This window comes from Xenopus tropicalis, chromosome 1, assembly GCF_000004195.4.
Source record: "Xenopus tropicalis strain Nigerian chromosome 1, UCB_Xtro_10.0, whole genome shotgun sequence".
In the NCBI taxonomy this organism is placed as follows: Eukaryota; Metazoa; Chordata; class Amphibia; order Anura; family Pipidae; genus Xenopus; species Xenopus tropicalis.
The window spans coordinates 64,348,123-64,360,767 of record NC_030677.2 but is presented as its reverse complement, the minus strand read 5'-3'; the positions used below and the strand labels follow the sequence as shown (position 1 = coordinate 64,360,767).

Here is a 12,645-nt window from a genome sequence, read left to right as displayed (position 1 = left end):
TGTTTTAACACATGATTGGATGTCAATATCATTTGTATCTACTACTAATGATTCCCTCAGACTATAGCTGTTAGTAGACAATAAATAAGAAACAGTGGGCATTTTTAGCTTTTAAATAACATAAGCCCTTTGCACAAATGTTTAACCCAAGCCATACAGCTCTCAATCTTTATCACTTTCTGAGCCAGGAAAATACCTCTGTCCTTTAATCAACATCATTCATCCTTTGGCTTAGTAATATGTCAGTGCTGCTGAATAAACATGCCACTGTCATATTTGATGATTGGCTGTGTGTGGTCCCTCACCTTTCAGCTTAGGATGTTGGGCACTGACTATTGTTTGGAGTTGCAATAGTCATTGCCATCATAGGAAATTTGATGGTATTGTTTGTGAGGACAATGCATATTTTAGTTCTACATTTAGGTTTATTTTTTATCAGTATTTGTAAGGGAGGGTGGCATTAAAGCCAACATCAAGGTAGTAGGCATAAAACAATATTGTGGAGGTGATGTTGACACTAATAGAGATTTTAGGAATATTATGGGTGCTATAGGAGCAAATTTCATTATTTCTGCTTTAGATATACAGTTATGAGGTCCATTATCCAGAAACCCAGTTATCCCGTTATCCAGAGAGCTCCAAATTATGGGAAGATTATCTCCCATAGACTCCATTTTAATCAAATAATTCAACATTTTAAAACAAAGTACTTTTTATCTGTAAACAGTACTGTGTATTAAATCCTAACTATGATACAATGAACTTTTATTGGAGGTAAAACAACCCTATTATGTTTAAATTACTTCTTAGTAGTCTTAAGGTATGTAGATCCAAATTACAGAAAGAACCCTTATCCAGAAAACCCCTGGTCACAATTCTGGATAACAGGTCCCATTCAGTATTTAGTTTTTGTTAGTGCTTGGAAATCCAAATGGATATAGCATATTTAAAAGGACTTCGATCCAGGGTGAGTGTAGACCAGTGCATAACAAACCAAGAACAAATGCTTGCGCTAGCCTTAAGGTAAAATAGGATAAAAGCCTCTGGTGGATCTCATGGGCAGCTTATCCGCCCATTTTTAGGGCCAATATTTGGCCAAAAATTGGCCAGATATCAATCGGACAGGTTTAAAAATTCAGTTGATGCAGCCCTTGCCCTGAAGGCCTGCATTCTGTCAATCTAATCACATTATTTGGTCTGATGGCCAAATGTTTAGGTCAGTCATCTATCGCCCACCTTGCAGTGGGCATATCGGAGAAGGAGCCACATGTTTGGAGACCTTGCCAAGCAGATCTTTTCAGTGTATGGCCAGCGTTGCAGAAAGAAAGATGAGTGATAAAGATACTGTGTTACAAGAATCACTAAAAGTACATCTGGGAAGATAGGTAAAACACAAAGAAAATTCGGAACAGCTAGGGGATAAACTGAGTGATTAGGGCAGTTTCCCACAGCGAGATTAGTTGCCCGTTGTTAATCTCGGCTTCCACGGGCGATTAATCTTCCTGGCAACAAAGTGAATTGCCAGTAAAAAGGCATACATGTTGCTTTGTTTTCCAAAATTTCCTGCAGCAGGAAACTTTGTGCCTAAAGAGGAATACAGATTGAAGAAAGTCAAGGAATCTTCAGAAATTACATTTCCCTTCTGTACAACAACCACTCTGCTAGTGTAGAGATGCAGATAAGTAATTTGAAGTTGCAGGTTTCAAAAACAGAACAACTGATTGCAGTGTGCTTATAATAGGGGTGATTACATCCTTAACAATACGTGGAAAAGGTTAGGCAGTTCTTATATACAAAATGCTAAAAGGTCATTTAAACATGAACTTTACCTTTTTATATTAGCATGTCCTTCATATCCTGGAATTAAATTAAGCTGTTCTAATAACTACATTAATGTTTTAACAGCAAGAAATTATCTACCAATATCCTGTCTCAGAGGCATCCCACAAACTGAAAAGTATAAGGGGATTATTTCTCACCCTCAGTGATATGCTGCAGAATGTGACTGGAGCTCCTATTATAAGGTAATGCAGTCCAGCATGACGATATGGATACTTTCCATGCCTTCCTGTAGCATTTATCACTGTAAACTAACAGCGAACACTCAGGGAATACCTTAAATATATTTAGCTTATGCAAGTTTTGCTTGGATAAAGGGATTGTGTGACCTAAATTTTTTTTTAGCAGTGTAATTCCACTGTGCTGTGCTCCTCTTTATATACAGTATTGTGCATCTGGTTTTGTGTATAGCAACAGTGCTCAGTGACCATAGGTACACATTCTTAGGATATCTTTGCACATAATCGAAACTTCTGTACATTTTATCACTTTTTGATATATCTTTTCTCAATGAGACAAGAGTTAGATGAAAACTTTCACCAGAATTGAACTGAAAACACGTTATTCATGTGTTTGGACTAAATCAGTATTTGGTATTAATTATTCATATGTAAAGGAAGGATCAACTGCAAGCTCAAGTCCAAACAAAACACAAACCATACTAAAAGATGAGCTACCACTTTAACTCCATTTTTACATTGTTAACTGAAACTTTGTTACTTTTGTCAAAACGGACTACTCCGTTAAAAGCTTGTGCACCTCAAAAGTTGGAGCAAGAGGGCCATGGATGCACTTTACAGCACACAATTTTGACATGCCTGGTTTGTTTTCTTCAAGAAATTGAGTCGAAGTTCTCTGGCACACGGGTTTTGCAGAAAACTGAGGGACCTTTCCACATGCCATCGCTCCTAATAAGAAATTAAAAGCATGCTATTTAACATACATAGGGAACTATGATAGACAGAGCAAAATGTTTTCTACGACACTTTGTGTCAGATGGGGTTGCATTCAATTCACTACTATTAGGAGTGGTAACAGATGGAGAGGGAAGTTTTGACCATTTGTGTTTTCCCACCAGATGGCAGCAGCAGACAAAATGCCCCTTGTGCCACAACCCTAAGGGTTGTAGCTACTAAAATAGACAATGCATTTACTGATAACTGTCTCTACGTGTGTTTTAGCAGAGGAAATTCTCAGTATTGTCTATGGCAGGGTATTTTCTGGAGTTTAATAGCCATGAAAAAGTAGCTACTACTAGTAGCTCAGTGTGTCTTCACCCTAAAGCTGACTTGTGTTTACATGAAAAAAAAGCCCTGCACTAGGTGATTAAATATCCCTCAAGGTGTCATTTTCTATTTAAGAGCAGTGACTTACCTTTCTCTGCCTTGAGTTCCAAAGAAAGGTATAGACAGAATTATGATATCTAGGAAAACAGCCTGTACATTTAATTTGTCTTTCTTCTAAAGCACTTCATTACCTAAAGCTTTTATGTCTCTCTTACCATAGCTCCTCACTAATTTTGAATGACGAATTAGTTCATGTTTCGTACTGGAAAGAAAATGATAAGTTATTGCTCATTAGTGTTCCTGCACAAAGGTGAGGTTGGCTCTTTCCTATTGTATCTGCATTTTATAACTCTACCATCTCACTTTGTAGTATGATACAGTATGATATTAGATATATATATATATATATATATATATAGTCTGGATTTGTGAATATTATGAAATAAGCCAGAACTTTGGTCACTGAAGGGTTAATCCACTTGTTCACAAGTATGGGTCCCTAGGCAGATCATAAAAGTGTATGTTTGTTAAGCCTTTTAAGTTTAAGCCCTGTCTGTTACTCAAAAGTGTCACTGTGTAATCCTGCCCAAAAATGCAGCGGAGCTCACAGACACCGTCTTCTGCCTCTTCTTACTCACTTTGCCAACACTAAGGGGCCCATTCATTAAAGCACAAATTTGTATTTTGAGAAAAAAACATTTTTTTTTAATAGAAAAGCGCAAAAATATCCTGAAAATTGCACAACTTTTTCATGGTTTTCGTTAACTTCCACGAAAAAAATCTGTGCTTTAATGAATGGGCCCCTATGACTACATGCTCATTTAAAGCTGATCCTGAACCTACCTTCAACAGAGCATACTCCATGTCAGCAAACTGACAGGAGAGGATCCGAAGAGGCAGCAAACGGTGCCAGTAGTGAACTTACAAGTAGTAAAAAATCCTCAAGTGCTATTTCTATAACTATTCAAAGGAGAACTTTCCAAAAAATATTAAGCATCAGCTTATTAATATGAGGAACTTTTTTTAAATACAGGTATGGGACCTGTTATGCAGAATAATGGGGACCTGGGGGTTTCTGGATAAGGGATATATCTGTAGTTTGCATTACCACACTTTTTTATTCAAAATAATTTACATGAAATAAACCCAAGGATTGTTTTCCACCTAGTAAGAATTCAGTATAGCTTGTTTGGGATCAAGAATAAGGTACTGTTGTATTATTACAGATAGAAAGGAAATAATTTTTAGAAAAGTAAATTGTTTCATTAAAATTAATTCTATGGGAGATGGCCTTCCTGTTTGGAGCTTTCTGGATAAAAGGATCCCTTACCTGTATAATCAATTATAAATTCAGCACCATTTTCTTCAGCATCCGCCTCTAGGCAGACTGTCTCTCTTTATGCAGGAGTAAGAATCAGAGTTTAATCAGCAGCTCTAATACATCACTGGTGTGTGTGTTCTTGGCCTAGACACTCTTTCCATTTCCAGAACAATTCTTTATTTCCATGAGATAAAAGCTTATATTAAATATCCATATTTTTGATAGTTTTCTAAAGTTCACTTTTTGAATGTTGTATATAGAAAAAATGTTTCCATACAAATGGGGTTATTCAGGAATGAGAATGTTTGTTGTAGTGCTACAGCACAAAGCAGCCAATCAGCTATTCTATTTTTTTTTTTTATCTAGAATACTGAAAGAAAACATCTTGTTGGTTGCTATGGGAGATATATATAATTTTAAATTGGATACAAGGCATTCTTTGGCTTGATCAGTCAGGCCATACCATGTTTTTGTAACATTGTTACGCCTCTACAGTATTGTGTAATGTTTCTTTTTAATGTTTCAGTACATTTTTCTCATTAGTATTTCATTGTTTACCAAAATATGGCAGTTTTACATCTGCGTTTTCAAGGCTCTCTACTGAATGTCATTATTGCAGAACTGAAATTATGCCCTTTCAAATGTCAATTTGCTGATATAACAAGTCATCAAGCTGCATATGCTTTTGTTGTGCAGGTTTCCTCTGTTGCAGCTGAAGAACATGACTGCCGATATTGTAAGGACACTGAAGTTCATGTATAGCACTTTGGACAGGTTGGTAAAGGCAATGGTGCTGTTCTAATTTAAAGTTTTAAAGGAAATGGGTTAGTCAGAGTAGTAGCAGCTATTCTGAAAAAATTGATGTGAAGTGTTAGGAAAACTGGAGGAGAACATGGCCTGTCATAATGTTTTGCATACTATTCTCCCCTTTTTATACTGCCACTGTTGAACAAAGACTAAAGGAGATGTGCTAAAGAGGGTGACACTTAAGTTGATCTCATTCGTCAAGACTGGCAGTAACTAAGGGCTGAAGTTTAAATGGGGGGGAAGCATAAAAGAGAAAACCTTATTAAAAATGTACACCTTTTGCAAATGTATTAGATAATGATGGGTTTTTTATGTCACGTTGTCATACAGGGCTTTCTGTCAAGCAGAAAACATTTCTCGCCTTGATCATTTCTTCAGCCTGTTCTTTCAGCGTGCACTTCGAGTGTTCTCATTAACTGGCATTGCAGGTTATGGCTCTCAGTTTTATGATGCCTGCAGTTCACTGTTGGTAGAAAATCTCCCTGGTGTACGGTGGCTTTCTTTGCCAGAAGATATTAAGGTATAAAGAATTTTGTAATACCAGCTTTAATTTGTTTAACTGAATGTATTGAATGTATTGCCAATTAAAGAAGAACTAAGCCCTAAAAATTAAATATGGCTAAAAATACCATATTTTATAAATGGAACTTATTGCAATAGCCTAAAGGTCCAGTATCTCTATAGCAGAAATAATCTAGGCCTGTCAGAGGAAGTGCCCCATCTTAGATTCTGTTACAAGAGTCAGTGACACTCACATGCTCAGTGTGCGCTGAGCAGCTATTTAGAAACTAAGCTTTTTAGAGTCTTCATAAATTGTCATAAAGAAAATGAGGTTTGCCGGTCATATAAGCTGATGCTACAAGGCTGATTATTACATTCTGTTGCTAATTTCACTGGTTTCAGAGCTGCTATGTGACAATTATCTCTATTAATTACTAATCAGCTTTATATTGTGAAATTTATATTCTATATATACAGTATATTTTGAGTCTGTCCCTATGCTCAGGTAACTGACAGCAGCGCAGAGCATGGGCAATAAATTGGCAGAAAAGAAGATGGGGAGCTACCGGGGCATCTTGAGAGGCACAGATCTTCCCTGCTAAAGGGCTGTGGTTGCCTTGGGCTTGTACAGAAGCCCAAAATATAATGTGCAACATTTCTAGCCTACTTCTTTAGTTAATCCACCAAATTCTTTAAAAAGCGGCTAGCAAAGCACACCGGACGGCCAAGATGTTGCATAAAACTTAGTCTTTATTCATGTTCATAAAACCTATACGCCTAACGCGTTTCGTGCATGCGCACTAAATCATAGACACCATTGACGCCTATGATTAAGTGCGCATGCACGAAACCCGTTAGGCATATATTTTTTATGAACATGAATAAAGACTAAGTTTTATGCAACATCTTGGCCGTCCGGTGTGCTTTGCTAGCTGCTTTTTGAAGAATTTGGTGGATTTCCACAGGCTACGGGTTCGGGGCTCTGAGCACCCGGACCACATGACAACTGTGGTGAGTTACCTCTGACTGCATGACTTTTTGGAAGCTGGAACCGCACACACTCAGTGATAGACCTGGGGTTTACACACCCGGGTCAATATAATTTTTAGGTACTGTGTTGTGGCTAAGTCTGTTTATTATTTAATTATTCAGTTGTTTTTTTATTTAAATCTTTAGTTAATACTTAGGTGCATTGCAGGTTTATCATGGTTTAATACGTTTATTTACCTATTTACTTATTTATTTTTTATTTTTGTTTTGATATTCATACTTCTTTAGTTAAGCTTAGTTCTCCTTTAATGTCCAATCCAAGATAATTGGACAGGTATTCAGATGTTTATAATGTTTACCAGCTGTAAGCAATCAAATATATTTTAGGTAGGATAGACTATAATTTTTTATATTTTATATCTTAAAATAAGCAAAAATCAAATTGAGAATAGGCATACAGTAAAAATATAAGGAACAAGACATACTGAGGCAAAGTCAAAACATTCCTGGGCTTTTCTGCCAGGATACTTTATTGTAACACAGGACATATGTGCAACCCTACTTCTCTCAGTGATATTTGCTGTATAGAGGATGCAGTATATTCCAGTATGGGCTTTGCTACCTGGATCTCCTCTTTGACTAATAATCACAGCTGTTTTTCTATTGAACAGTCAGATTTCCATTTTTCACTGATCATTTGTATTTAGGGGGATGGAGTGGATGTCATTTAAATGATAAGTAAACTTTTTATCTTGAAATCCTTTAAAATTACTTTAAACAACCCCTAGAATAACATACCTTTCTCCCTGCATGCAGATTTGTTTTGTTTCTCTATTACAAGCAGCTGAACTGTATTGCTTTTGACTTTCTTGTCTAGCATGAAGGTCAGCCTCCTTTTGCTTTCTGAGCACTCTTTCTCTTTCCGACTATGAAGACCTCAAAGTATTGCCTACTGGGTGTGCTCACTGCCTTTGGGCTAAATAAAATTAATCAGGCATGCTCAGTTGGCCCCTTTTTGAGGTCAATATAGTCGAAGAGAGGAGTGCTCGGAGAGCAAAAGGAGGCAGAGCTTCATGCTAGACAAGGAAGTCCGTAAAAGAGAAGCAGTTCTGCTGCTTGTAAAAGAGAGAAACAAAATAAATCTGAATGCAGGAAGAAAGGTATGTTATTCTAGGGGCTGTACAGAGTAATTTTAGAGATTTTAAAAAAGAAAAGGGGTTTCTTATTCTTTAATAGCAAGAACAAGGTTGCAACAGTACTGGTAAGCTCTTATGGCTTTATTTATATGAGGAGCAAAAGTTTTGCTATACTTATCACGTGTAGTAACCAATCAGCAGGTAGCATTTACTGGTCATCTGTTGAAAAGCAAGCATCTTATTGGTTGCTATGGGTTACTGCTTTTGAGCAAACTTTGCCTATTATAACATAAAGGGGTAAGCAACTTTTTTTTTTTCTTTTAAATGGGTAGATGGTAAATTTTACTTGCCTTGGTTTCTAGACTTGTTTCAAGCTCTTTATATCTATGTAACTATACCTTGCTTGTGTGCAAGCTACATTACAATACAGCAAAGTTTGGCAGCATTCAGATGGCTAGGGACAGCCTTGAGATGCAGTCAGTGTGTCACCCCAAGGAAGCCTGTCTGCGAGGCACATCATGAAATTATGATTTTATATGATTAGCCATCCCTTTCCCAGGTATAGTACAGGTTTACTTTCAAAAATACAAAGAGACATATGCACATGTTCTTCCACTAGCTTTGGGGTAAAGTAGCTTTGGTCTTTTGCTGCTTGTCTAGAAACCCATAGCAACCAATCAGCAGGTAGCATTTACTGGTCAGCTGTTGGAAAACAAAAATCAGATTGGTTGCTATGAGTTACTAGATGTTTGCAAACTAAAGAATTTTTATTATTCCTGTTTTCTACTCTTGTCTTTCTGTGCATGGATTCTTACTGAACTAAGATTAATTTACCTCTAGGCTTTCTGCAGGCTGACTTTGATTTTTTCCATAACGTTTTTTCATCCATTAATCAAAAAAGCATTGCTTTTAACAAATGTTCAATTTAGCATGCCGGATTTCTTGAAACACACATTCCTGTGTCCTAGGTTATTGCAGCTATGGATACCTTATTATAGTTAAGTGACCGCTTACTATTGTTCTATAGACCCGAGACCAGAGTAATAACTGCAAAAAGCTGCTGGATTCTTTTTCTGTAATCATATAAGAGTGAATCAAATTATATCACCTCAAGGTCAAACACCAGTGTTTCTAGGAGGCTGGAGTAGACTTGTTTCCCCCCTATAGTTAGATTACCCACATGTAAAGGAATTTGGACTATCACTTAGGCTGCAAAGTCTGAACTCTTGCAAAACGCATGACTCTCTAATTTTTTATTTTTACTTTCAGATGGAGATAGACACTGTGCTGAGTGATTTGGAAGCACTTGATTTTGCAGAGCTGGTAGGAGTGTATACTTAATTTTATTTATGTGTTTTATCTGTGTATGGACTATAACTGACTCTGGCTTCAGTGCTTAAATAAAATTTATTATAGAGTTGTCGATATTGGAGCTTTCCAGCTAGTGAACTACAGGGCAGTAGTAGCTGACAAACCTGGTTTATAGCAATATAATATTGATAGATTTAAGTATATAATTTTTTTGTTTTAAATAAGTTTATTTAAAGTTTTATATTCCATGAGCTGCCATTTTCTTACTAAAAATTCAAACCTTACTTTACTTTCCTTCTAGTCTGAAGACTTCTATGAAATGAGGCGCTTGTATATGATCATAGGAACATGCCTTTTCTACAAGGTAAGCCCACATCTTTTTACTGATCAACTCTGTAAAATAGCAGAATGAACAACATACAAAGAAAGCAAGAACCAAGAAAAGCAATATGACATGTGCCATTCATATCTTTGAATGTAAAGAATGAAGCTATAGTAGAGGAGAGCATCCATAATAGTGGGTAAATGTCATAAAAGTCTCAAGATTTTGCAATCAGTCAACAAGTAGCATTTACTAACCACCAGTATTATTGCAAACTTTGATGGTTGCTGTAAGTCACTAGGACTAAAACAACCTTTTGTTACATTAAGTACTAGAACTTCTGACGAGAGAGCACATGGGGCAACTCTACCAACATGCACTGCTTGTAAAAACATGTTTTTTAATGCTGGAACGATTGTGTTAAGTTGTAAAATGGATCATACTGCTGGGAATCCTTGGATTCAACAGTTCCATCCTGATTAAATCTGCCCCTTAGTTGTGAAAGACCTTACAGCATTTACAGATAATCTCATGAAATTATTCCGGGTATTTACTAATTTAGAAATATATTGATTTTGTTCTTAATATGATGATTTATATCTTTCATGATCAAATTTGATTTTTATATAATCAACAACAATTTAAAAGTAATATGTGCCTTTATACTTTCAGGGCTACTTACTCAGCAACCATTTACCCAAAGAAGATCTGGTGGATGTTGCCATTTATTGCCGTCAGTACTGCTTGCTTACTTTAGCATCAGAGAGGATTGGCCAGTTAATCATATGGAGGGAGGTTTACCCACAATACCATCTAAAACAATGTGGATCTTCTGCTACTGAGGAATGCACTGAGCCAGGGGGGCGATACTTCCTGCTAATTGTAGGATTGGTAAGGCATTCTGAAATGTAATGTTTTATAGTAGCTGTTTTAGAGAAAATTGCATACTTGTCTCTGTGCACTATGCTTTGACATCTACTGAAACAAATAAGTGATTATCAGTGGAAACAAAGCTGTTTGTGAAAACTCCGCTCTGTCCCCTTTCAATAGGCCATACCCCTTTTTATAGCCTATGATAAATAGTGTATACAGTATCCTAAATGGCTTTTTTTAACCAAAATCATTGTTGAATATAATTTGTTTAATGCTTAAATTATCATTTATGAATTTTACATTTGCAATATATTTTTGACAGAGACACTTCATGCTTTGCACCTTGCTGGAAGCAGGGGGGTGTACATCTAAGGCAACCGGGCACCCAGGTCCAGATTATATCTATGTGGATCAAGTAAAGGCAACGCTACTCCAACTGGAAATGTTAGACATGAGCATAGAGGACAGACTTAGTTCAGCTCCTAATCCATGCCTGTCTTGTGCTGACTGGTTTCTTCCCTCCACAAGGGACAAACTAGGCAATTTTACAAACTCTGCTGTTTTGAGCAAACTTCAGACTCCTCCAAAAAAGGCACCATCCCCAGTTAGTAAGAGAAGACTATTTGCAGAGGCAGCCTCTTCTCTAAGGACACGTAGGCCAAGCCCTACTCGGAGTAGTGGGGGATCGGACAGTGGCACTGATGGTGCAGGAGAAAGTGTTGGTGTAGTAACCCATTCCACACCAGACATGGCAAGAAAATTTGGGAGGCGTGAATCCTTAGGGTCTGGTGGCTCAGATGGAAGTGGAGGAAGTGGAAGTCTACTCAAGGTAATTTTTGCAGGTTTTTCACTTGTATCCCTTGAAATAGATAAACATTAGCAGGTCACATGCCTGACAGGAATATGTGAAGATATATTATATGTTTAATGAATACTCTTAGCTCTTTAGGGCAGGGCCCTGTTTACCTCTTTCCGTAGTCGGTTATGGGCTGCTTTGTGTGTAAATCTGAATGCTGAATGTAAATGCCAATTTAATCTTCTGACCTGCAGATGATGTTGGTGCTTTATAAATCCGTGATGATAATAACAATAATATGCAGTTGCTGGCGTTGTACTAAGGATAATGTATAATTGGCCACTCCATAAGCATATCATTTAAAAAAGAAAATGTAATGCTAGAAAGTAATTTTTTTTAAAAAATGTATTAATGTATTTTTGCCTCTTTAGATAAACAAGAAGAAGTATTCACTTCCAAATCCATTTAGTTCTGGAAGCCTTAGAAAGAATCTGTCAGAAAGGGAAACTGACGATATTTATAACACTATCAAGTAAGTGAATTGTCTGTTGAGGAGGTTAAAGGGTGCAGGGAACTCCTACTTTCTCTTCCAATCTTTTATTTCTCCTATATGTTATACATATTGGAGACCTGCATTTATCTAGTCGTGTGCACTTGCACCCAGACCCACAGCCTGTGGTTTTATGTTTTTGGACCCAACGCCAAATCCAACCCCCAACAGCTTTATCTGCAACCCAACCAACTGGCCACCATAAAACTGAAGTAATATCATAAAACCAGTGATGTGATGTTATCTGAGGGCTAAGAAAAAGAGGTAGAAACCCACGGATCCATCTCCCCTAATCACCACTTGCACAATATATGCATTTTTTGTGGCTACGTGACGTGTTGCAGGACTCATTCGACTATATGTATAGCAGCCGTGTGTACCATTATTTTTTATTCTGCCCTTTTCTGACATTTTGAAGGTTAACTTCAGGCCCAGAAAATACTCTCTTCCATTACTTATACTTTGAAACTCTACAAGGGGTCTTTATCTCTCCAACACACAAAGAGGTAGAACAGCTTGGTGGCTCCATTCATCCTCAGCTGATCAAGAATTTCCATCGCTGCTGTCTGTCAATCCATTCTGTGTTTCAGCAAGCTCTAAATCAAAAGGTGAGGTGGCAGCAACTGTTACCTACTGGCTACAAATATCCTTACACAAAAGTGCATACTAAAGGGGGGGAGTGTCTGTGCTATCATAGATTACATATGTTTCTGTACAGGTTATTACAAAAACCTAGGGAGTGACAAGTATGACCCTGTTTACTGGCCATTCCTCAACTTGCTTCTTGTTAGCCAATGTGTAGCCAACTTGCCACAGAGACAAGACAAGGCTATAACAGCAAATAGAGCAGTTTTATCCTTGTCTAAATGTTGTACTTTCTAGTATCTTGGATAAATAAACAAAAAATGTAATG

At 37.1% G+C, this 12,645-nt stretch overlaps 1 protein-coding gene across 3 annotated transcripts in view; it reads left to right on the top strand.

Annotated features, from left to right (window-relative positions):
• The window catches only part of intu (inturned planar cell polarity protein), a 37,936-nt gene that overhangs the window by 22,494 nt on the left and 2,797 nt on the right, over positions 1-12,645 (top strand). For all 3 annotated transcript variants that reach the window (XM_012955561.3, XM_002932043.5, XM_031895528.1), the window contains exons 5-14: positions 1,906-2,024; positions 3,346-3,435; positions 5,143-5,220; positions 5,584-5,773; positions 9,150-9,203; positions 9,493-9,555; positions 10,186-10,404; positions 10,709-11,215; positions 11,614-11,714; positions 12,151-12,340. In XM_012955561.3, the coding sequence (XP_012811015.2) occupies positions 1,906-2,024; positions 3,346-3,435; positions 5,143-5,220; positions 5,584-5,773; positions 9,150-9,203; positions 9,493-9,555; positions 10,186-10,404; positions 10,709-11,215; positions 11,614-11,714; positions 12,151-12,340 (1,611 nt within the window). The remainder of the gene's footprint in view (positions 1-1,905; positions 2,025-3,345; positions 3,436-5,142; positions 5,221-5,583; positions 5,774-9,149; positions 9,204-9,492; positions 9,556-10,185; positions 10,405-10,708; positions 11,216-11,613; positions 11,715-12,150; positions 12,341-12,645) is intronic.